At 39.9% G+C, this 24,551-nt stretch overlaps 1 protein-coding gene across 1 annotated transcript in view; it reads right to left on the bottom strand.

Moving 5' to 3' along the window:
- Positions 1-2,737: 2,737 nt before the first annotated feature.
- The window catches only part of MCTP1 (multiple C2 and transmembrane domain containing 1), a 680,185-nt gene continuing 658,371 nt past the window's right edge, over positions 2,738-24,551 (bottom strand). Inside the window, exons 18-21 of the mRNA XM_063453691.1 lie at positions 11,342-11,451; positions 10,365-10,474; positions 4,841-4,938; positions 2,738-3,652 (exon numbers count right to left, since the gene is read on the bottom strand). Of these exons, the coding sequence (XP_063309761.1) occupies positions 3,581-3,652; positions 4,841-4,938; positions 10,365-10,474; positions 11,342-11,451 (390 nt within the window). The 3' untranslated portion in view covers positions 2,738-3,580. The remainder of the gene's footprint in view (positions 3,653-4,840; positions 4,939-10,364; positions 10,475-11,341; positions 11,452-24,551) is intronic.

Raw genomic sequence — 24,551 nt, 5'->3', positions numbered from 1 at the left:
ACACGCGCGCGCACACGCATACCATGCATACAAACACACAGTGTTCGCTATATTGTGTACACCTATCTAGTATATGAAATAAAAATTCTTCTGAATTCTTGCTGAGTACAATCCTTTTAGTCTTTGGTCCGTGCTGGCTCGTCAGCATTACACATGTCTGGCAGATGTTTTGGTCACTCATACTACCAACCTCCTGTTCCACAGACTTCCACACATGCTCTGTGAGATTGTGATCTGAGGAGTGTGAAGGTCTTTGGGGTAAACTGAAGTCATGGTCATGTTTAAATGATGCTTGCTATATGGCATGGAGCAATACTCTACAGCAAGCATTGATTTGTAAATGGGTAAACTGTGACCTCTCTGTCTATCCATCTGATCCTGTCTTTCCTCACTCATATTTTTACTTGCATCTGCTTTACAGCTGTCCCTCAAAGCTTAAAGCTATTTTGTTTGTTTTGTCACAGGCAAAACACCTGACAGTCGTTCTTCTCATTTGGTTCTGTCATTTAATGATAATTTAGCTGGAGCAAGAAGCACATGGAACTTAATATTTTGTTGTTGAAATAAACAGGTTCCTGAAGCTGTGGTCCTGGTCCAAAGAATTAATACCCTACCTCCTCTGTATTGAGAAGGGCTCTAACTTCTTTGTTACATGCTGTTTGGTTTATTAATTTTTAATAATTATTGTAATGCAACGTGGAATTTGTTGGCACTCTATGAATATGATAATAGTAATAATAAAGAGTTGCACAAGACCAACCAGTTGAATTGTCATTCAAATGTAGTTTAAATGGTACAAAGGGGCCTAGAAGGCGCTAAGACAACTTTATCACATTGTTACACGCCATAGAATTTGGCAAAATATGGCAATCATTTGTCCTTCGTCACAATCTATTTTTCTTTCTTATCAACCCCAGCCTGTACGGCTGACACATGGAAGGTTGATGTGTTAAGTTTACTCCAATTGCTGAAACTATACACTGCATGTTGCAGCACAGAATGAGCAAGGAAACATTTTTCTAATTTTCACTCGTGCAATTTTGGTGGTAGCATCCCGCTACAGTGTCATCTTTATGTTGTTTTCAGTGGCAGTGTGGTCTTCTGTCATAGTCCAACCACTTCAATATTTGAAGTACTGTACGTTTTACGATGACTATTGCACCATTTACTGAAGTCATCTGTTTCTGAAATGATGCAACTTTAACACACGCCACCAACAATCCTATCCTGGTCAAAGTCACTTAGATCTTCTCCAATCTAACGTTTGGGCGAACCACAACTAAAGCTCCTCATGCTTTATGTTTTGAGTTGCCTTCACGTATACCCTATTTGTTCATTTTTGTTAATATTCAGGTGTACACAATACAGTAGCCACTGAGTATATCTATAAATACAATTATTCATAGAAACACATTTAGAAAACAGTGGACAGTAGTGAGGATCTAGTGGGTACATCCGGTCTCGGACGAGGTAGATCAAAATCTTCTCTCTGGTTTATGTAACAAGTTCTAAAACTCAACTCAGACATATTATCGCCCACCTCAGAATGTTATCGCCCACCTCAGAAAATATCTTTTATGTGTTACAATACTGACTTTGTGTAACATTGCATCACATAATGGTCTGCATTACAGGATTTCTAATAAAGCATTAACAAAATACCAGCCCTTACTTTGGCAGTTCTTGGTGAGATTGTAGATATATCATGAGTATATATGAAAGGGCATTACTTAAATACTTTCCATAGACACATTAATCAGCAATGGAACGCAATGGTACACTAGAAGTAGAAAATCTACACAATGCGGAAGTCTTCTAGATATATTGTCCAAGGAGAAATTCTAGATTATGTATTATTTAATTTAGAACCATTTCAGTACCCCAATACAATTAACCCATACATACAATGAAACTGCTTTAAAGCATTATCAGATTTGAGAAAAACAAATAAAAAAAATAAAGATTTAACTATATATGATTGTAATTCCTACTTATGTGCTGCGTCTATGTCTTGCAGCTGGGACAAATGGCTGTGGGAGAGATTAAGCTTGTAACCTAGTGGAGCCGTAGATTATGTTTTATTTTGGGATAAAATAGATCACCTACACATATTAGTTTCGATCACTCAAATGCCACTAAAGCTGAACCCCTAATTAGAGAGTATGAGTGACCAGACCCACACTATAATGCTGACTTAATGGCTGTCTAAGATTAATTAGAGTTAAAATGAGATAAAATGCCTTGGTAAAATTACAGTACATCACGTACTAGTGGATAAGCAATCTACACAAGTTTTAACAAACATGTATGAACTGTTGGCCCATTAGTAGATTTGTCTTTGTTGTGTCCTTTTTATGCCCACTTTACAGTAGTTATAGTAGTTATTTTTTGTTTGATGCATTGGAGAATGTACAACAATCCAAACAACACACATTTCTTGCTGTTTTTATGTGTGGAGAATGTATTCTAGATGTTTAATTGTCACTTTGAGAGTCTACGTAAATAGTTACATTAGACAGTGAGTGACAATCAGATCACCATTAACAAACCAAAATCTTTTTTTTTTTTTTTTTAACTTTCCCTGCAAAGAAAATCAGCAGGGAGGTTACTTGTAAAATTAAAGGGCAACTGTCATCAAATATTCACTTCTCGTTTTTTAAAAGTTTAATACATTTAATGAAAGTTTTTAGTTTTTTTTTTTTTAAAAGAAAATTTAACTTTTTGATCTTGAGCCTAAGTTGCCTGTTGCTGCATTTTCACAGAGAAATCACAAGTTAGGTTGAACACCAGTTGGTCAGATAACAACTGAACCTGACCCAACATGACTGCTCAGCCAGATAAAATAGCTTGATTATACATGATTAAAAAAGAAACAAAAAACATTGTTTTATTAAATCTAACAAACTGGAGAAAACAAGAAACGAAGAATTGGTGACAGTCGGCATTTAAGTCTTATCACGTTATGCAGATAATAAAATCCTGAGCTAATGTTACTGAAACAAAGTTACTTTATTGGGTATGGACAGTGCAATAGCTGCCCTTCTCGACTTGTTAACCTGTAACTTACATCAGCCAGCCTAGTATGTCTCTAAGGCTGGTTGGCGGTGACAAAAATGTCGATCCAACAGCTGTATTGTGATCTTACCGGGCAAGTATTAGGCACTAAATCGTAAAGTGCAATGTTCGTCTTCCACAAACCAAACAAAACTTTCTCTGTATAGTTAGGACTTTTTGGCTAATGTATGTGCATACATAAATGTGGATATCTGAATGAGGATCTTAGCATATTCCACTCTAACAAAACATAATTTACATTATTTTGGATCCCAATTCAACTGTATCTTTCAAAGCATCACTCAAGTGGCCAACGCAAACCATTCACACGCGGCAAGATATGAACTTCCAAATTTTATCAAATTCTTTTTGTACAGTGGTATCTGCCTTTATACAATATTTACAATTTTTCTCCATCGTGATAAAAAAAAAATACAATATAAGATAACATAAACAATGAGAATGCATGAGGGGACTTTCTTATCTCCTGCAACCAGATGCTTCTCTCCCTGATGTGTAGAGTTTCTTATCCAAGATTATTTTTCTTCCTTTTGCTCGGGCTTTGGTTAGGATCCGGTTTCAGTTCTCGATACTGCACCTGTTGAAACACAGAAGTTTAGCAACAAATGGTCAAGAGGGACACACTCTGAAGACGTCAGAGAACATGGAGAGAATGCAGATTTGTTATTTATTTTTTCTAGGGAAAAAAAATAAAAGCAAAAGACAAAGTAAATACCAAAACAAATTATCGGAGAACAAAAAAGGGAATAAGGAGGCAGTAAATGGAATGATAAGCATTCCGATGTAGCCTTCTCTTTACAAGGTATCACACACATGATTCCGCTCCAGTATAGATATGATTTTATCATCCTTTGTATATGTGTATGGCTGTTGTTATACACAAAGCAAAACAAAACAACATTTTACTCATTCATCCACACACACATATTCCCCTCCTTTCCTTTCCAGTAGCTTATTCACACATATGCCTCTTCCTCTCCACTGGCGACCTTCCCACCTTTTTCTCTACTGGACAAGAGCTGATATGGCTCAAAACACATTGGCTGCATCTATTCACCCGAGGTGATCATGAGGCGTACGTACATAATCATGGTGCAGTTGACTTGTTTTAGGCAGATTACTGTGCACACACACAATGCCCAATATTGTACAAATTATTATTATTTTTTACATTTAAATAGCACAAACACATTCCACAGGACTTTACAATATTATTATGGGAACTTTAACAACAAATGAGACAAACTATTACAGATTTTGACAGGAACAATATGCTAACGAGGACCCTGCTCGAACAAGCTTACAATGTAGATGGTGCTTGGTTTTAGATAGGTAACTATATACACGGGCCTTCTGGTGAGGGTGGAAATCTATTTTCAAAGGATCCCACTCTGATTTTGTCCTACTAAACTTAATGAGGCATGTTTTCCTTGGGCTAAAATAATACCCACAAGTGCAAGGTGGAGGTTGGGGATGGAGTGTGTGTGGGCAATATAGTTGGGGATGGAGTGTGTGTGGGCCCCCTTCCTCAGCCCAGCACATATTCCCCTGTCTGGGGATGATGTGGCAATATACTAAAGGCAATATATGCTGACTGGAGAACTTTTTTTGGGTCTGATTCAGAATTAGCCACTAAATGACTCAAAATATTACTCTGTCATGTAACTTATAGAGCTTGCAGAACTTATAGATGGGAGAATTACGCCCATGGGTAATGCACAGCAACATACAACTCAGAGTATGAACTCAAACACCAGGTACTCACCACTTGTACATCAGATGGAACTCTTGATAGAAAGTCAAGGACTTCATTGTTGTCGATCATGTAAGGACTTCGAATTTTCTTTGTAAATTTATTGATTCCTGGAATAATAAAACATTTCAAACAATGACTATATTTCTAGGAAACTATCAAAGTACATGCAATCACTTATTGTTACCTACTAGAGCAGAAAGGACCTAAAAATAAATCCACCTCCTGTAGAGCTGCAACTTCCCCAGTAATCTGACTGCAATATACTGTTGGATTTTAGGGGGACTGCTCCGATATTGCCAACAGCATCCACCAACAGTCTCAGCCACCATTTTGGACACCAGGGAAGCCACCCTTTAAGGTAAGAAACAGGAGGTGGACTTAAAAGTATAAATTTTGTGTGTGTGTGAATGTGTCAGTGTGTGTGTGTCAGTATGTCTGTCTGTGTGTTTGTCAGTATGTCTGTCTGTGTCTGTCAGTGTGTGTGTCAGTACGTCTGTGTGTGTGTGTCTATCAGTATATGTGTGTTTGTCACCCGGCTACCGGGTGGCAAATGCACTATATAGTAAAAACCAAAGAAAAACAAGTTACCTGCGCTCTCTCCTTTATCCCTATGTATTTTTAAACAAATGGAGGTTTTTTAGTTACCTCTAATGGTAAAACAAAAACCTCCATTTGTTTAAAAATACATAGGGATTAAGGAGAGAGTGCAGGTAACTTGTTTTTCTTTGGTTTTTACTATATATTGGGGCTGATGTGTACTGTAGTCATTGCAGCCACCCAGTGATGGGAGTGAGCGCAGGACTTATCTTGCTGCATTTGTATCCATTTTTTGTATCACTCAGCCTTGTTACAATGCAGCCGCCCATCCCATGTGTTCCCTATTAAGGGTTAAGTGTATATAAAAAATACCCCTTTCTGTCTCATTAGAGATTTTTTGCCAGAGGCTCAAGGAAGCAAGGTGAATGGTTAGAGTTAGGACCCACCTAGGGGGGTCTGCCTTGACATTGGCAGGTGGGCTCATCCTCTCATGGCCATTGGAGGTAACTAAAAAAACTCCATTTGTTTAAAAATACATAGGGAGAGAGCGCAGGTAACTTGTTTTTCTTTGGTTTTTACTATATATTGGGGCTGATGTGTACTGTAGTCATTGCAGCCACCCAGTGATGAGAGTGAGCGCAGGACTTATCTTGCTGCATTTGTATCCATTTTTTGTATCACTCAGCCTTGTTACAATGCAGCCGCCCATCCCATGTGTTCCCTATTAAGGGTTAAGTGTATATAAAAAATACCCATTTCTGTCTCATTAGAGATTTTTTGCCAGAGGCTCAAGGAAGCAAGGTGAATGGTTAGAATTAGGACCCACCTAGGGGGGTCTGCCTTGACATTGGCAGGTGGGCTCATCCTCTCATGGCCATTGGAGGTAACTAAAAAAACTCCATTTGTTTAAAAATACATAGGGAGAGAGCGCAGGTAACTTGTTTTTCTTTGGTTTTTACTATATATTGGGGCTGATGTGTACTGTAGTCATTGCAGCCGCCCAGTGATGGGAGTGAGCGCAGGATTTTTCTTTCTGCATTGGCAAATGCAAGCAGGGGCCTGGTCACACTCTGGTCCTTTAACTGCACGGCCGGGCCCTCTTGCTTTTTGGCAGCATGGGAGGAAGTGACTGTCGTGAGTTACTTCCTCCCAGAGAGAGCCACGTGGGAGAGACCATGGAGGCAGAGAAGAGGGGGGCTGCGCCGATATTGCCAACAGCATCCCCCAACAGTCTCAGCCACCATTTTGGACACCAGGGAAGCCACCCTTTAAGGTAGGAAACAGGAGGTGGACTTAAAAGTATAAATGTTGTGTGTGTGTGAATGTGTCAGTGTGTGTGTCAGTATGTCTGTCTGTGTGTTTGTCAGTATTTCTGTCTGTGTCAGTGTGTGTGTCAGTACGTCTGTGTGTGTGTGTCTGTCAGTATATGTGTGTGTGTCAATATGGCTGTGTGTGTGTCAGAATGTCTGTCAGTGTATGTGTGTGTCTGTGTGTCAGTATGTTTGTCAGTGTATGTGTCTCTGTGTGTCAGTATGTCTGTCAGTGTATGTGTGTGTCTGTGTGTCAGTATGTCTGTCAGTGTGTCTGTGTGTGTCAGTATGTCTGTGTCAGTTTGTCTTTCAATATGTATGTCAGTATGTCTGTCAGTTTGTCCGTGTGTATGTCTGTGTGTCAGTATGTCTGTCAATGTGTGTGTCAGTATGTATTTATGTGTATGTGTCTGTGTCTTAGTATTCCTGTCAGGATATGTAGCTGTGTGTATGTGTATGTCAGTATGTCTGTCAGTGTATGTCTGTGTCAGCATATCTGTTAGTGTGTGTGTGTATATTTGTGTCTGTCAGTATGTCTTTATCTTTGTCTGAATGTGTGAATATGTCTGTCAGTATATATGTGTGTCAGTGTATGTGTGTGTATCAGTATGTCTGTCAGTGCGTGTGTCAGTATGTCTTTGTGTGTCTGTGAAGATATCAGTATGTCTGTCAGTGAAAATATGTGTGTCCATATGTCTGTGTGTCTTTGTGTCAGTATGTCTGTCAGTGAATATCTGCGTGTCCGTATGTCTGTGTGTCTATGTGTCTATGTGTCAGTATGTCTGTCAGTGTATATGTTTGTGTAAGTAAGTATGTGAAAGGTGTGATTGCTTGCCAGGGAGCGGGGGGGGGGGGGGGGGGGGGGGAGAAACAGGGGCCCATGAAAATGATTTGCCCAGGGTCCTATTAATATTATAGATGGCCCTGCTTGAAATAGGAACACTCCAGTTATTCAAGGAGGTAATGAGATAAGTGCCTACTGCCATATTTCATTTTTAATTATCTAAAATACAGAGCAAGCAACAGATAACTGAACTTTGGGGAAGGAAGGGGTGCCTGAGAATTCTGTGCCTGCATTCACCTGAAATGTAAATCCAACCCTCCCGCCATTCATGTTATTCTAAGGAGCCTCAATTTCAACCTATGTATAAACCAACTTTAATTTTGGCAGCAAATTTAAATGTAGTTTTAGTTATAATCTCAAAATCCATATTCAAAATCCATTTTAGTCATATTTTAGTCATCTGAATTGTTTTAGTTCCAGTCTAGTTATATACAACTAAATCTCTGGTAGATTTTAGTCAACACGACTAAAATCTAATGGGTTTAATTAAAGCCTCTATCTGTCTCTCTTGCCCCTTCCCCAGCCCCTCTGTGTCTCTGTGTGTCGTCCCAGCCCCTCTAGGTGTCTCTCTCCCAAGCCCTGGTCTGTTTGTTTTGACCCTTCCACAGCCCATCTATGCAGTGTTAATTTTGGCGGCAAATTTTAATTTTGTCTTCTGACTAAAAAAACATTTTAGTTTTAGTTGTATTTTAGTCATCTGAATTGTTTTAGTTTTGGTCTAGTTTTAGTTGACTAAACCTCAAAAATGTAATCGACTAACATTTCACTAAAATTGTCAGTCGACAAAATTAACCCTGGTATAAACTCCACAGAAGAACAGAGTGCAGATCACAGAACGCATTGGATATTTCACTCTCCAACGCTTTGTCCCTTAGTAAATTAACCCTCACAATGGATAAACTTGCTAAAGAAGGCGTTGTATCACCTGTTCTGGGGCCATTCTCTAATATCAGGTTCCCAGTTTTCTAGCTCCCGTGTTTCATTTGCTGATGAAAGGCTACACTATATAATGGAATTACAGTGTTGGTTTTAATATCCGCTCAGTCAAAATATATTTGTCAAATCACATCGTGGCAGACAGCAGAAAGCTTGGCCCCACGCCTGTACTTTGGCAGAAGCTCTGTCAGCTGGGAGATCTCAGAGCAGACCTTTGTATCAAATAAATTGGATCCTGACACTTGCTCCAATCTCTTTAGTGCTGGGGTGGCGTGTCACACATTATGTTAAAGTCACTACAGCATAAAACCATTAAAAAATGAAGTTGTCCTAGAGGGACGGAGAACTATGGGTTATTTATCGTAGAAAATATGTTTCCGAATGTTTATACCATTACAGTTTCATGATAATGCCGCGTGTGCAAGTTTATGTCTATTTATTACATGTTTACAGCCAGTAGTTAAGAGAATAGCACCCCATATACTGTGACATAATGAGTTAATAAAATGCAGTAAAGGCACTATGTTTGTGTGTGTAGAATAGCCGGGATGTTAGAGTAGATCCCTCGCGATATCCAAGTGAATTTCCGAACTGTAACTCAAACAGTCACTGAAACAGAACTAAACTGGGGAATGTTTCTTTTAACTTAAAAATTGATACTCGTTTTAAATGTACTTTGAATACCTGACAAATCAGAAGTTAACAATGAACCCTGTTTATGTGTAATATATCTCTGTTAATTTAAATTTGATCTCCGCTGTTTGTCATATGATCCTTTATAAACTGTACCATGCGCTGCTTACATTGTGGACACTTTATGAATAATACTAATTAGATACAGAGTGGACATTAAACGTTTACACACCCTAGTTGAGTTTGGGGTGCTCTCATGTATACAAATGGCAGAGCAGTTGAAATGACTTTGGACCTGCACGTCTGTGCGAGTGGGACATGCACAGTGTACAAGTGGTACATCACCAAGTGGGGCAGACAGCACTGTGCATTGTGTCCTATACAAGTAACAAGGGCCCTGATTTAATAAGCGTTTCAAATGATTTATCTACAAGAATTCCCATAGACTTTAATGGGGACATCTGTAGATAAAGTATTGGGAAAGTTATTCTAATAGTAGGGAATCGCTTGGAAAGCGTATTAAATCAAGGCCAAATTTGGTCATAGCACTTGACTTTATGTGATAATAAGGGGCGATGGTATTTGCAGCCAACGGATGTTACACTCATTGTTTCTTAATCCAGTGGATGTAATCATGGGTGTAAGCCATGCCAAAAATCTGATAGTTGTAAAACAATTGTTAACAACCTCTAAAATCAGACAAAACAAATGAGATTTTAATAAGCTTCAATAAACAATTTTGTGAAGAATGCCTTAATATATAATTGGGGACAAATCAATATTTGAGTGGCATACTTATAAAAGGAGCGTCGAAAGAGCCAGTCCAACTAGTAAAAGCAGTTCAGTTAGTACTTGCTTGACACATTCCTTTTTTTCGGCAATCTGTGAAACCATCGTGTCATGTGACATGATGGTCACATGACCAATGCAATTTATAACAAAATGCATGCCTCAAAACACTTTTTTAAAACGACATTCAAATCTCCAGGAAAGGACCGGTACCGCTGATAATGAAGACAGAGTTTAGACCAGGGGTGCCCAAAAGGTAGATTTACATATACATGTCAGTGATTTATTGAGACTCCTTGCTTCTATGCAGTTTTACTTTGATCTTGGCTTCAGGTCTAAGAAAACAAAATGGAAAGTGACCTAAAGTGCCTCCATCAATCAGACACTGTTTTCTGGATTTTCCAGCTGCTGATCGTATAACGCCTTCCCTTACGAATGACTTATTTCAGTATGGCTCCAGCAGTTCAGAAAATGTTTTACTTACCCCACGCAAGGACAATGTATCTAAGCGGTATAAAATATAGCACTGCTGTGAGAACACACAGAGCCATGATCGCCAGCCAGGTTAGGAATGGAACCGTCCAGTTGAATGTGCTGTACGGAAAAATAAAACAGTCAGTAACACGATTATGGCTTCTGTCTAATAAAAGATATAACAGGCACGGTAAAGGATTCCACGCGAGACACACGGACATATTATTCTTCATCACATCATGCTGATTAAATGAGGATAATCTATATGTGTCTTACAATGAATAACAGGGTGCATAGTGGCCAGTGGACACAGTCACAAATTATAACATTTATAAGAAATGCAAACATTTAATTAGTATGTCTTGAAATATTCTATGTTGGCATATATATATATTTAATACAAACATTGGGTTATGTGCATTTTGTAACCGGCTTCCCCTTATTAATTCATGTTAATGACTTTATTTAGGGAGGTCAGGAAATTGGTTGCTTTAATTTTGCTTTAATTTGGAGTTTAGTTAATAGACCCTGTCAGTTAATCACATCATGTGCTTTTTAATTGTCCTTTTCAGGATGTGTCTTGCTGTGATATTTGATGGAACCAATATCTCCCGAGTACCCGTGCCAGATACATTGTATAGTATGTTAGTGGAGGATAAGGTACATACACGACAGGGATAAGATATCAAGAAAAAAGTAAGTGATGCAGATAGAAGTATATATTCATACCTCCCAAAATTGAAACCTATGAAATTTGGACATGGGTGGGCGGGCCTAAAGGAGCCTGCCCGTGACACTACTTGATACACTGGCAATGTTGGAAATGGGCAATTCTGCCCACAAAGGGGATAAGGCCGCCCACAGAGTTGGCCAGACAGTCTGGCTTGAATGTGCACCAGGCTGACTGACAGCTTCCCATCTGGCCTCACTCAGGACAGACAGATAGATAAACAGACAGACAGACAGATGGAACTTGTCAATACTTACTTCTTTATCCTTTCGCCAATAGATGCAACTTCATCAAGAATGCTCTGGACACTGACGCACACTTCCTGGATGGCATACAGCTTATTCATAAAACCTTTCTTTTCACTGTCCTAAAGAGCAAATTTATGATGAGAATAATTTGACAAAAGCCTGAAATACCATCGAAATTCAATGAATCGGAAGCAGAGATAACAAATGTTATCACACACAAAATACTTTACACATCAATAAAATGACCACATAATACCTGCCACACTTCCTCATGTCTATAGTTGTTTCAAAGACAGAGGGATTTGCAATTCATTTATTACTTCTCTGGTTAGTGAATAAACACCACGAAGGCAGACACAAGACAAGTGACCCATCGGCACAAAATGCCAAGCAACCTATGTACATTGCGATAGTCAGTACTTTCTGAATGAGCTTATCCAACCTCATGCAGCAGCTAATTACAACGACTGCATGTAGTAACCTACTAAATGTTATAGGTACATTTCTTTAATGCTGATCGTCACGGAAACCCCTGATCTTGATAGCTATCCAGATATACATTACTCATATCAAAACAAATGATTAACTTGTGACATGTGAGTAGGAAAAGAACAAATGGAGTTCTCAAGTATCATCATTCCAGATACAGTCAGCTCTACATTGTATGACTCTTAGACTTCTACAATGAGATTTCATTAAAAGCTAAACATTTTGAAAAGTTTCCAGATTCCGTTATAGTACACCATCTGTAGTCCTCAGTCAGTCAGGATGTTTGATCCAATAACAACAAATGAAAAGCAGATGTTTGACTAAATGTGATCTAAATTAGAGATGGCCTTACTATAACTGAGTACGGAGGAAACATTGGTCCTTGAGTGGGACCATCCTTTAAACAGCAGACAAGGCTTACTATAGCTGATTACGGTGAATACGTTGGTTCCTTGAGTGGGGAAAAGTACTATTCCGTTACCTTTCTGCTGTAAAACAATGCTTGACTCGGACTGTAGATCTACTTGGTGCCTTGTTATTTCTTTTTTACCACCGAACCTACCATAGTGAACCTTGATCCTTGTATCTTTCATAAAACCTCAATAGACATAGATTGACAAAAATAAATAAATAAATTAGAGCAGGGAAACATATGACTGGCTGTGCATGGTCTGGAACTGTCATAGTGCTACTAAAAAAGGCAACATTACGGTGGTGAGAACATGATGATCAGATCATATTAATGGGGGCAGAATATTCGTCTGCAAGTTGGCACGGTTTACTTATTGTGCTACTGCTGACACCAGTGTCCTTCTTTCAGAAAGAGGGACATACCGATATTTAGGTAGCAGTTTGTTTGCAGAGGAGGGTGAAATAAAGCTTCAGCGTTCAACAACGAGGAAAACTTAAAGGGAAACTATAGTCAAGTTGAAGATGGCAAGAGTTGAAGAGAAACTTATGAAACGATGGAGGAAAGAAGTTTCTAGTCATGAAGGTAAAACATCTAACAACCAGCCACAAAGATCAATTTATACATGGGCTTTACAGTGGAAACATGCCCCAACCAAGATGGCAACTGGAAACATTATTATTGGTTAGAGAATAAGGTTTCAGTTATGGGGCACAGATGGGCTGTGTGCAATAAGCAAGGAGCAGATAATGAGCCCTCCTATGTCAGATACAGGTTTGTCTATACAGTATCCAAGCTACCATTGGACCTCGATGTGTAATAAATAGTATTTTCCATGTTGGTCAGCTAGGTCATGGTGAATATCTGTACCTCCCAGGCCACACTCTGAGAATATTGCACTGAGTTCTTCAAACTAACAGCAGATCACAAAAAATAAATATATAAAAAAGCCTAGACCCATTGCAATGTGTGGGCCTGGAACCTGAGCTCCAATGTTAATCTGGCTCACAGAATAGCATTTGTATACTCAAAAGTCAGTTGCATATAAGTGAGAAGTGAGTAGTATTCCTTGGACCAGCTAGGTGGATTTAGATATATTAAAAGCAGCTGGCTACAACTGGAAGCAGTAGGAAAGCCCCTGTTAGTAAAAATACATAATATAGGTGCAGCAGTCTATCATCCACTCCAGCCTGCTGCCACGTCTTGCTTGTCAACACGTAAAGACTGCCAACAACTACACCTTGCCACCATCAACAGCCTGCCTACCACTCCATCTTGCTGCCCCATCCAGCTTGCCACCCTCTCCAGCTTGTCTCCTTCTTTAACCTGTCAGCCTGGGTTTAGGCCTTTTTGAGAATAGATTAGTGGAGGTGGTCATCATTACAGTTATCAATCCTTCCATTATAGCTACAAAAACATACTAGTGATGCAAACATTTAAAGAGCTACTGTTAATCCAACTACATCACCTTAAAAACTGATGAGATCCTGCGATGTCGGTGGCCAACCAAGACTGACTTTCTAAGGACCAATGTGGAATCATTTTCAGTCATAAAGTAAAACTGGGCTGTAAAGAGCTTTTGAGAATAAATAAGCAGGACAGTCCGTGCTGGCATTAGGCCTTTAGGTACCATATTGTGATGATGGAATGACATCCCTTTGATCCTTTAAGGGACACAGTAGACACTTATTTAAGTAATTATAGTGTCTGGAGTGCCCTGGCGCTTCATTTCCATTCAGTTTTAAACTGTTTTTAAAGCTTTAATGCTAAACACGATTCCCCAGCACACCATCCCTTCTGTGCTACTTGGGCTAATAGGAAAAGCAATAGTCTTAGCAGAAGTTAGAAGCTGTAATTGGCTGAAAGTGACCATGTTCAGCCTATTACAGTGCCATTGTTGGTATGACTTGGTATGGGTAAAATGAAGTGTGTAATCTCTGCCTTAGCCACACCTCCAGTAGGGGCTGGACTATAGTTGGCCATGGACTCTTACATAGTTTTAAACTGCTTAAAAATGGTTTAACACTAAATAGAGGAAAAGTACCAGAGGACTCCAAGCACTATAAAAAAATTAAATGAGATGAAATTTGCATAGTCTGAGCGCAGGACTTATTTTTGTGAATTTGTATTTGCTTTTGTATCACACAACCATGTTCTAATGCTGCCGCCCACTCCATGTGTTCCTTATTGAGGGTTAATAAGTATGTAGGGGGATTAGAAAAATACCCTTCTCTGTATCATTAGAGATTTTATCACCCAAAGCTAAAGGAAGCAAGGTCGATTGTTAGTGTAGGACTCCACTAAGATGTTTACCTTGACGTGGCAGGGTAGCTTACAATCTAATGGCCTTTGGAGTGATATGAAAAAACTCCAGTTATTTAAATATGCATAGGGACTTGGGATAGTGCACAGGTAACTAATTTCTTTGTTTTTTTATTGCATGAAAATTGTATAGTGCCTACAGTTAAAATCTGGCAATTCGTATAGTGCCTAACATTACTGGTTCTGTTACCGCATCTTCAAAACATCATCTCTTTATCCTCCTGTTCATCGTCATTATTATCAGATGAGAACAGAATGAAATGATTCCTGTTGCTGCTTGAATCATTGAATCATTCTGTGCATTCCCAGTCTCATTGAAGAAAACGTGTTGATTTAGAAAAAAAAACAACAATGCGATAGAGTCCAGAAGAAAGGGGAAAAATGACCTTCGTTTAAACTAGCTCCATATGTCGAGAAACCATTAGCTTGCTTTTATTTCCTTCACCACACTTTTTTTATTTTGTTAAAATAATCTATGCAAAGGAAAAGCTGGAATTATTTTCCCAGCGCTATGTTGTGTTAGCAAATGGAACATATGAACTATCTTCAGTCAAGCGGGAACCTTAATAATCTATTCTTCAAACATCGCTGGTATTTTCTTTCCTGACTGAGATTGACTGGAACTGGTAGCAATTTAATCACGTATTAAGCCAGAAATCTGGAAATGATCAGCCCCTAGGTATCAGGTACAAATTACATGACACAATAGTTTTTTTAACGTCTAACTTTTAGGACTGATGTTGTATACATAAGGATAAAAAGAAAATATTATTTTACAGTCAGAATGTTTTTTTGGGTTTTTTTTACAATAGATCATGGGAACCCAACCCTCCCTATAGAAAAGGCCAAATTAACTTTGTATTTTAAACTAATTGAGCCTATTCTCAAAATATTTTATTTAACGTTTTCCATGATATTAATTAAAGCTCATTCATACTACTACATTTGCCAAATTTATATTAGTGCTAAAGAATTTAATGCTGCCAGTTATTAGCCGGCTTCCTCCTTCAATTTAATTTTAGAAGGAAAGGGGTGATGTCCTTAAGGCCACAATTATATGAGTTCTCCTTTCTTTTATTAATAGGGGAGACACACAATTCATTGACTGAGGTTATTCACTAAAACATGAATTTAATTTTGGAGACTGACAAAGAAATTGCAAATTATAGTCTAAAATATCAAAACAACAAGAAAAAACAACAACTCAAAACTCAACTGAAGGGTTAGTGTTGCTTTTCTATCTGTTTGAGTGCATCTCAGAGTTGGTTTTCAAATACGAGATTTCATATTTTTCATCAAACTGGCGTCTGGTGTCTGCTGGGTTTCCACGTACTCTAGCGAATGGAGTTGTTCCCTGACTAAGCAATTGTTGAGAATTGAGAAGAGAATTGCAAATTTTTGGACAAAATATTCAAGATGCCTGCATTTGGGATCAACATGTTTAGCTATTTGCAAGTGAAAATTCAGGCCTGGTGAGTGTTTCGTGGACCCTCCGGATGTGCGTTGGTGGGTGACTTTTAGGCTTGTCTGGTCTGGTAGGCTTGACATTTTGAGACCTGTTCTAGATCTTTTACAAATCTCAGTGTGGCAGGTTCTATTTCAGGCGTAGCATTGACCTTCTTTATTTGATAAACTAATTCCACATTTATAACGTGTAGAATACTGCTCATATAGCAGAAGGTCATAGATAAATACATCCCTGATACCTTCTGAAATGCTACGGTGGTCTAGCACAATCCTGCTGTAATCCTGACCGCATTCTCCAGGGAGAGAGTTTTATTTTATCATTTTGATTTGTTTCTTTCAATATTTATTTGCACATATATCAAAAAGTAAATAACACATAAAAAAATAAACATTGATAAATAAGAAAAAAGATTATTTTATAATAAGGTGAACAGATTTCCCATTTTGGTGGACAACTCATTGAAAAATGGGGTTTCCAGGACAGAATCTAATGCTACCCTTTAAAATGCTTTCTTTATAAAAAAAAAAAAAATACACCCAGAGTGGGACATTAAGGAATCCCAGTAGGCAACTTGGATCAAGATCAGACAAGATTCTTCTGGGACCTATGGAGGTTACCAGCCCCACCTCCCCCTTAATTCTGCACATAGGGATGGATAATGAAGATAATTCACAGTTCCAGGGCCTCTGTCTAACCCCCGTGGCCAACTCTGCCATCTAGGGTTACGTTATGGCTGATCCTGCTCTGACAAAGTTGAATTTAGAAAGGGGCAACATTTTCCTCCCCTATCTGGTGCAAATCCCTCTTGTGTTGTAAGGAAAAGACAGTCTCACACGTTGCATACCACCAACAGCAGAATTATGCATGAGGTTACCTTAAGTGGCTGCCTATGGCCCAGGAGTTAGACAGGGGCCCCAGATGCATGATTTTCCATTTCCTCAATCACCATGCCTATGTGAAGAATTAAGGAAGGGCTAAATTGGTAACCTGATCTCAATCTTTCTCTGACACCTCTTACTCCTAGGTTGGAGCATAGATCAGTATTTAGATGAGTACGAGTGTATGAAAGAGCTTCCTAATTAATAAAATTCAAAGTAGAATGTGTTTAAACTACACTGTGTGTGTTTAGAAATCAGTCTGTGCAAAAAAATAAAAATACTGAAATGTTAAATAGTTATTTCAGTAAAACAAATGGTTCTCAATAGGTTATAATGTCACCAAAAAGTTCATGATGCAGCCCTGCACCTGGCCATAGCCAAAGCCACAACCCAAAAGCAAAAGCCCTCTTTGGCATTTGACCTTATGGGAGGAAAGACTTGGTAGCTCCCTAACAGAGTAACATGTCTATACGTATAATCACTTTTTAATAATAATAATAATAATAATAATAATAACAATAATAATAGTAATAAATGCAGTGTCTGATTATACATGTAGAATATGCTCAGATAATTTCAGGATTGCAGGAGATCTGGAGTGTCAATCACACCATGTTTTCAGGATAATACATGTCACATTTTGGTAATGATACACGATAATAATTAGCTGAATATGTGTTAATTTGAGACATTTTAAATCCTTCCCTGGATTACGCCGCTCAAGGACTGCGTACAAAAGCATTGAAGTACACTGAACATAAAGTGTACAACTAACAAGCAAAAAACACTCTACAATCTTCTCTTTTTTCCCCCCTAAAAACCCACTTAGAAATTCCTATGCTCTATTTTTAGCTGTGATGAATCTTGATTTTAATCTTCTACCACCATGTAAAATGCCAAGTTCATCCTTTTCTTGTGATAACATGCCAGATACAACACAAGATCATGCAGCGGTGTCGGATAAGAGCTTGTCTTAATGTTCAAGAGCCACCTAGTGGCAGAAATCTTGGCCACGCAGTAGAAAGAAGTTAATTAAGATATTTTGGCTCAGCCTGATAACCTCTGATGCCACCCTTTATGAAACATCAAATTAAAACAGGGTGAAAAAAAAAAGTCTTAAGGCTTTACAAGATCACGCTAATCTTCTAAATAGGATTGGTAAGAGGCATGTTCTCATCCTTGCTTGGATTCTTCTGATTTTAGTTCTGCTGGGAAACTGGACCATATTCCCAAACTTCAAAGCTTTTTTTCTCTTGTATTATTTCAGCTTCCTAACCGTTTATTTTCTTCAGAAAGGGAGCTGGAGGAAATGACTATATAAATATTATTTGACTCAACATTCCATATGAAAGAATGCATCGGGAGACAAAAGAGTTTTAATTCAAGTATCTTTAACATGTTATTCATTGTAAATAAACAGAAAACTCCATGTGAAAGGGCACATTCTGTAACATTATAATTGTCCACTATCTTTTATTTTTTTTCGTTGTGTGTGATCTGTATCGTGCTATAAATGGTTGATCCAAATTTGACTTTTTGTATTCGTATTTAAATTTGTCACTATTCATATTCCCTAGATTCTTTTTTGTGTATTCATGTGTCCCATTTTTGTTTTTGCGTGTCACTTCCAATATTCATATACTTTTTTCTTTTGTATTCATACATTAATTTATAACTCTATATGTTAATTGTAATGCTTTTTTTTGTATATGTATATTCATGTGTATTGTTTTGTTTTCTTTTAGGCATGTGTTGGTTTTTAAAATGGCACATTCAATTGTCAAATTGTGCGTTCATCTATATACCCGTCACTTTTGATATTTCTATATCCAATTGTCACTATTCTAAATGAACATTGCACTAGTGTTCTATATTGTTTTTTTCCCACATGCCCTACTTTTAGGATTTTCATTTCTTGGAGGCCTTTGGCAGAGAAAGACAAGAGCAGTTATTGAAAAAAAGTATCCGTCAGCACCGGATCAATTGCCGCGAAGACTTTTATTCACTTCTCTCGTGTCAGACCAACTAAGAAGTAATATACAAGCATTGTTCACATGTAATACAAACACAGTGAAAATGTTTAATGTAATTTATCCCTACCTCAGTCGCTCCGTTTAATGAATGTGAAAACTATTTTACTCTTCAGCAGCGCCGAGTCCTTATAAAATGTTTTCATTTTCAAAGTGTGAACAAGAAATCATTTAATTAAATACATCACCGCTTATTATATAATCTTTATAAAGTCTCCACAATAAAAATAACACGGGGCCTTTTGCCATTTCATTTTGCATTATTGATAATGCTGATCGTCATTACAGTGCCCGGTACACTGTTGTACCCAATGCTGTAATAATGTGAGTACTGAAGTATACCTTATGCTGTAGGATTAGGATGACGTGTGGATAGTGGGTAAAAGGTTAGGGAATGTTCAGGATTATGGCGAATTTAAATTAGGATTGGAGAGTCTTTAAGGTGCCGTGGACTGTGACTCTGACAACTCTCAGCCAGGTTTATAACTCTCAATTTAAAAATGATCATCTGACTCTCGGTTTGGCTGTAGTGTAGTTTGTGCTCAGCAGAGATTTTGTTACGACTGACCAGGGCTGAAGCTCCGTGAGAGGTCCTGAAAAGACTCAGTTCTGAATTTGGCACTCTTTTATTGTTAGCCAAGAGTCCCCTGTAATATTGAGAGAGATATAACACCTTCAATTATAAACATTGTGACACTGTAATTGGAGAAAAGTATAGCACAGTGTGATAGGTTTACAGCACAGTGTGGGGTTAGTGCTGTGGGTGCAGGGTTTTAATGCAGTAGGCCAGGATTAATGTTGCATGTTAAGCAGAGTTACTACAGCGTAGTGTGATGCTAACACACCAGACAAGGGTTAATACAGCAAAGTGTGGTGTTAACACACCAGACGAGGGTTAATAAAGCATAGTGTGGTACTAACACAGCAGACAAGGGTTAATACAGCATAGTGTGGTGTTAACACAGCAGATAAGGGTTAATACAGCATAGTGTGGTACTAACACACCAGACGAGGGTTAATACAGGGTATTGTGGTGCTAACACACCAGACGAGGGTTAATACAGGGTAGTGGGGTGCTAACACAGCAGATGAGGGTCAATACAGCATAGTGTGGTGCTAACACAGCAGACGAGGGTTAATACAGCATAGTGTGGTGCTAACACACCAGACAAGGGTTAATATAGTGTAGTGTGGTGCTAACACAGCAGGTGTGGGGTTAATACAACGTATTGTGGTGCTAACACAGCAAGTGTGAGGTTAATACAGTGTACTGTGGTGCTAACACAGCAGGTGTGAGGTTAATACAGCGTAGTAGGGTGCTAATACAGTAGGCGTGGAGTTAATACAGAATAGTGTGGTGCTGACACAGCAGGCGTAGGGTTAATACAGCGTATTGTGGTGCTAACACAGCAGGTGTGAGGTTAATACAGCGTAGTGGGGTGCTAATACAGTAGGCGAGGGTTAATAGAGCGTATTGTGGTGCTAACACAGCAGGTGTGAGGTTAATACAGCGTAGTGGGGTGCTAATACAGTAGGCGAGGGTTAATACAGCATAGTGTGGTGCTAACACAGCAGACAAGGGTTAATATAGTGTATTGTGGCGTAGTGGGGTGCTAATACAGTAGGCGAGGGTTAATACAGCATATTGTAGTGTGATTCTAGCACAGCAGGTTTGAGGTTTTTACAGTGAAGTATATACATATAAGTTTATATAATACCATGAAATCCTTTAAATTTGGTGTCATATTGGAATTCATACACCGTTAGGGCCCAGCGTTTTATTTTGATTTTATTATTTATATAGCGCCAGCAAATTCCATAGCACTGTACAATGGGTGGACTAACAGACACCTAATTGTAACCAGACAAGTTGGACACACAGAGACAGAGGGGTTGAGGGCCCTGCTCAATGAGCTTACATGTTAGAGGGAGTGGGGTAAAGTGACATAGGTAAAGTAATTTGCTAGAAAAGTATTCACTGAGGGCTTAATAGGTTATTTTTGACAGTTGCAGCAAACTGTTAACAGTTTAATTGATTCCTGAAGAAGTACGTTTTCAGCGAGACTGGGTGAAAGTCTAATTGAGAAGGGAGTTCCACAGAAAGTGCAGCTATGGAAAAGTCTTGAATGCGAGCATCAGAGGTGGGAGTACGGACAGAACATAGATGTTGGTCTTTGGCAGAGCGTAGGGGCCTCGATGGGACATCCTTGTGTATTAGAAAGAATAGGTAGGTTGGAGCAGCATTATGCTCCAACTTGTAAGCAAGCATTAGAATCTTAAATTGAGCCCTATTGAGGAGGGAGGCGTGGGAGGTGCAGGCCTGAGATGAGTCTCAACGCTGCATTCATTATAAATTGCAACTGTGCAAGCTGGGAACATGTAAAACCGCTGCGAAGCTGATTGCAGTAGTCAAGGTGAGAGAGAACAATGGCATGGTCCAGCACCTTAGTCGCGTCAGGCATTAAATAGAGGCAGATGTGTGCTATGTTTTTCTATGTTTTTGATTTGGCGATCGACTGGACATGAGGGGTGAAGGAGAGGTCGGAGTCAAAAAGAACACCCAGGCAGTGAGCCTGCCTTGTAAAGGTGATGGTAGCGACGTTGACTTGGAGGGAGATAGACACAGGAGTAGCAACACTTGAGGGAGGAAAGACCAGAAGTTCTGTTTTGGACCTACCTTGTCCGGGGGCCGGTCGAGGTCCTCTGTTCTCGGCACGCTCAGAGTGCCGATGACGGCGGGCGCTGACCGCGGAATGCGGTCACGTGTCCCGCCTAGCTTTGAGAGCGCGCTGCGCGTCATACTCTCCCCCATACTCTCACTTATTGGGGGCGTGGATATGACAGGGGCCAATCAAGAATAAGTTGAAGGTATTTAAACTTACCTCTCCCTTTACTCCCTGCCCTATCGTGGTTTCTGTTTCAGTTCCCTTTAGCGCTTGTTGTGTTCAGTTGTGTTACTTCGTACTTGACCTTGGCTTTGTTTTCTGACTACGTTATCTCTTAATCCTTATCTGTTCTGTTTGCCGGCTTGCTGTTTACTGTGTACCAGACCCTGGCTAGTCCTAGTTTACGCTGTCTCTCTGTGCCCTTGACCTCGGATCCTGACTCTGTCTCCTCTCATATACGTAGAGTCCGGCCATTCTAAGGTCCGGTAGACGTATCTCTCCTCTGTGTTGTCTTTTGTCGAGTTGAATCCTGCGAGTTGGGGTATATTTTCGTTACATTACGATAGGGCCATGGACCCCGCAGATTTAGCTCAGCAAATGGCTTCTTGTGAGGCAAGGTTTGTAGAGCAGGATCACCGTATGGATCAGATAGCTCAGGCTCTCCAGACGCTCTTGTCTAGAACTATTCCTGCAACCGCACCTAACCCTCCTACACCTCTTCTTCCCGAAGTATCCAATTTGCCTAATACTTCGCCCCATTTAACACCCCCTCCCAGGTATGGAGGGGAAGCTAAGACATGCAGAGGTTTCATTAATCAAATAGAATTCCACTTTGAGATGTATCCACGTTCCTTTCCCACTGATAGGTCTAAAGTGTTTTTTTTTTACTGACAAAGCACTTGAGTGGGCAAATCCTATTTGGGAGGCCAATGGACCTCTGGTGCATAATTTCAATAGTTTTCTTACGGCTTTTCGTAGAACTTTTGACACAACGAAAAGGTCAAAGAATGCCGCAAGAGCATTAATGAGAATTAAACAGGGTTTTAGGTCTGTGGCTGACTATGCTATTCAGTTTCGTACCCTTGCTTCACAGGTAGATTGGACCAATAATGGGTTAACTACTGCGTTCATGGAAGGTTTATCTGACACTATATTGGATGAGGTAGCAGCGAGGGAGCTTCCTATTGCATTAGAGGACCTTATTGATTACCTCATTGATATATATAATAGGATTCGTGACAGGCTCTATACTAAGAACAGGAATAGACGTTTTATTACACCTATTAACCCCAGAATTGATAAACCTGAGAGTGTTAAAGTATCTGAGGAGGAACCCATGCAATTAGGGGTTGCCAAACTCTCTGATACTGAAAAATTACTTAGGAGAAGGGACGGACTCTGCCTATACTGTGGTAGGAGAGACCATATGGTAAAGGAATGTCCTTTGCTTCCGGAAAACTCTTGCACCTAAGACCTTATAGGGGACTGGCCTTGGGTGTGATATCTAAGTCTCCTAAATTGCCTCCTAACCGTTTGCTTCTCCCTGTTTCTCTTCATATGGGAGAGAGTTGTATAGCTGAAAACATACTAGCCTTGGTTGATTCCGGGGCTGCTGAGAACTTCATAGACTCTGGTTTTGTTACGAAAAACAACATTCCCATCAGAGAGAGGGAGATACCCTTGGCCATTGAGGCCATAGATGGTAGACCTTTAAGTACTCCAGTTGTTACCCATGAAACTGTACCATTATTCATGTATACAGGGGTTTTACACTTTGAGACTGTTCAGTTCCAGGTTATCACCTCTCCCTCTTCTCATATCGTGTTAGGGTACCCATGGTTATGTTCTCACAATCCCATTTTCGTGCCAACCAGTCTCTGGAGCAGTACCTTCGTTGTTTTGTGTCCCACCATCAGGACAATTGGTCTGACCTTCTTCCTTGGGCTGAGTTTGCTTGGAATAACGCCACTCATGATTCTTCCGGCAAAAGCCCTTTTTACGTTGTCTATGGCCAGCATCCCGTTGTTCTTCCGGCTGCATTCTCCTCACAGGCCATGCCAGTTCTGGATGAGCATTTGGCTGGTTTGCGTAATACTTGGGAGCAGGTTCAGCGTTCTTTGGTGGATTCCGCTGCTCGCCAGAAGGCTCAGGCTGACAAGCATCGCAGAGCGGCTCCTTCTTATGTTGTGGGGGACAGGGTTTTGCTTTCCACGCGGAATATTCGCCTACGGGTGCCTTCTATGAAATTGGCTCCCCGCTTCATTGGTCCTTATCATATTCTACATAAGGTTAATCCTGTTTCGTATGCCTTGGGTCTGCCTAAGAATCTGCGTATTCCTAATGTCTTTCACACCTCATTGTTGAAGCCTTACGTGCGCAACCGCTTTTCTCGGCATACTCCTCCTCCCCCTCCTGTCTCTGTGGAGGGTCATGAGGAATTCGAAAATTCTGCTGTTCTTGACTCTCGTTTCCTTAGGGGTCGACTTCAGTACTTGGTACATTGGAAGGGTTATGGGCCTGAGGAGCGCAGTTGGATTTCAGCTGATGCTGTTCATGCTCCCCGCCTTGTGCGTTCTTTCCATTCTCGTTTTCCTGCCAGACCTGGCCCTACCCGCCCGGAGGGCATGTCCTCGGGGGGGAGGGGGGGTACTGTAGCGTTACTTACCTTGTCCGGGGGCCGGCCGAGGTCCTCTGCGGTCACGTGTCCCGCCTAGCTTTGAGAGCGCTCCGCGCGTCACGAGCACGCTCTTAAAGGGGAAGTGGGAGGCGAAAATCAAAACTGTCTCCCATTGGCCCCTGTCACCCCACACTCCCCATACTCTCACTTATTGGGGGCGTGGATATGACAGGGGCCAATCAAGAATAAGTTGAAGGTATTTAAACTTACCTCTCCCTTTACTCCCTGCCCTATCGTGGTTTCTGTTTCAGTTCCCTTTAGCGCTTGTTGTGTTCAGTTG

The sequence above is a fragment of the Pelobates fuscus genome, chromosome 5 (genome assembly GCF_036172605.1).
Source record: "Pelobates fuscus isolate aPelFus1 chromosome 5, aPelFus1.pri, whole genome shotgun sequence".
Classification (NCBI taxonomy): domain Eukaryota; kingdom Metazoa; phylum Chordata; class Amphibia; order Anura; family Pelobatidae; genus Pelobates; species Pelobates fuscus.
Note: the sequence above shows the minus strand (reverse complement) of the source record. Positions and strands in the feature narration are given on the sequence as shown.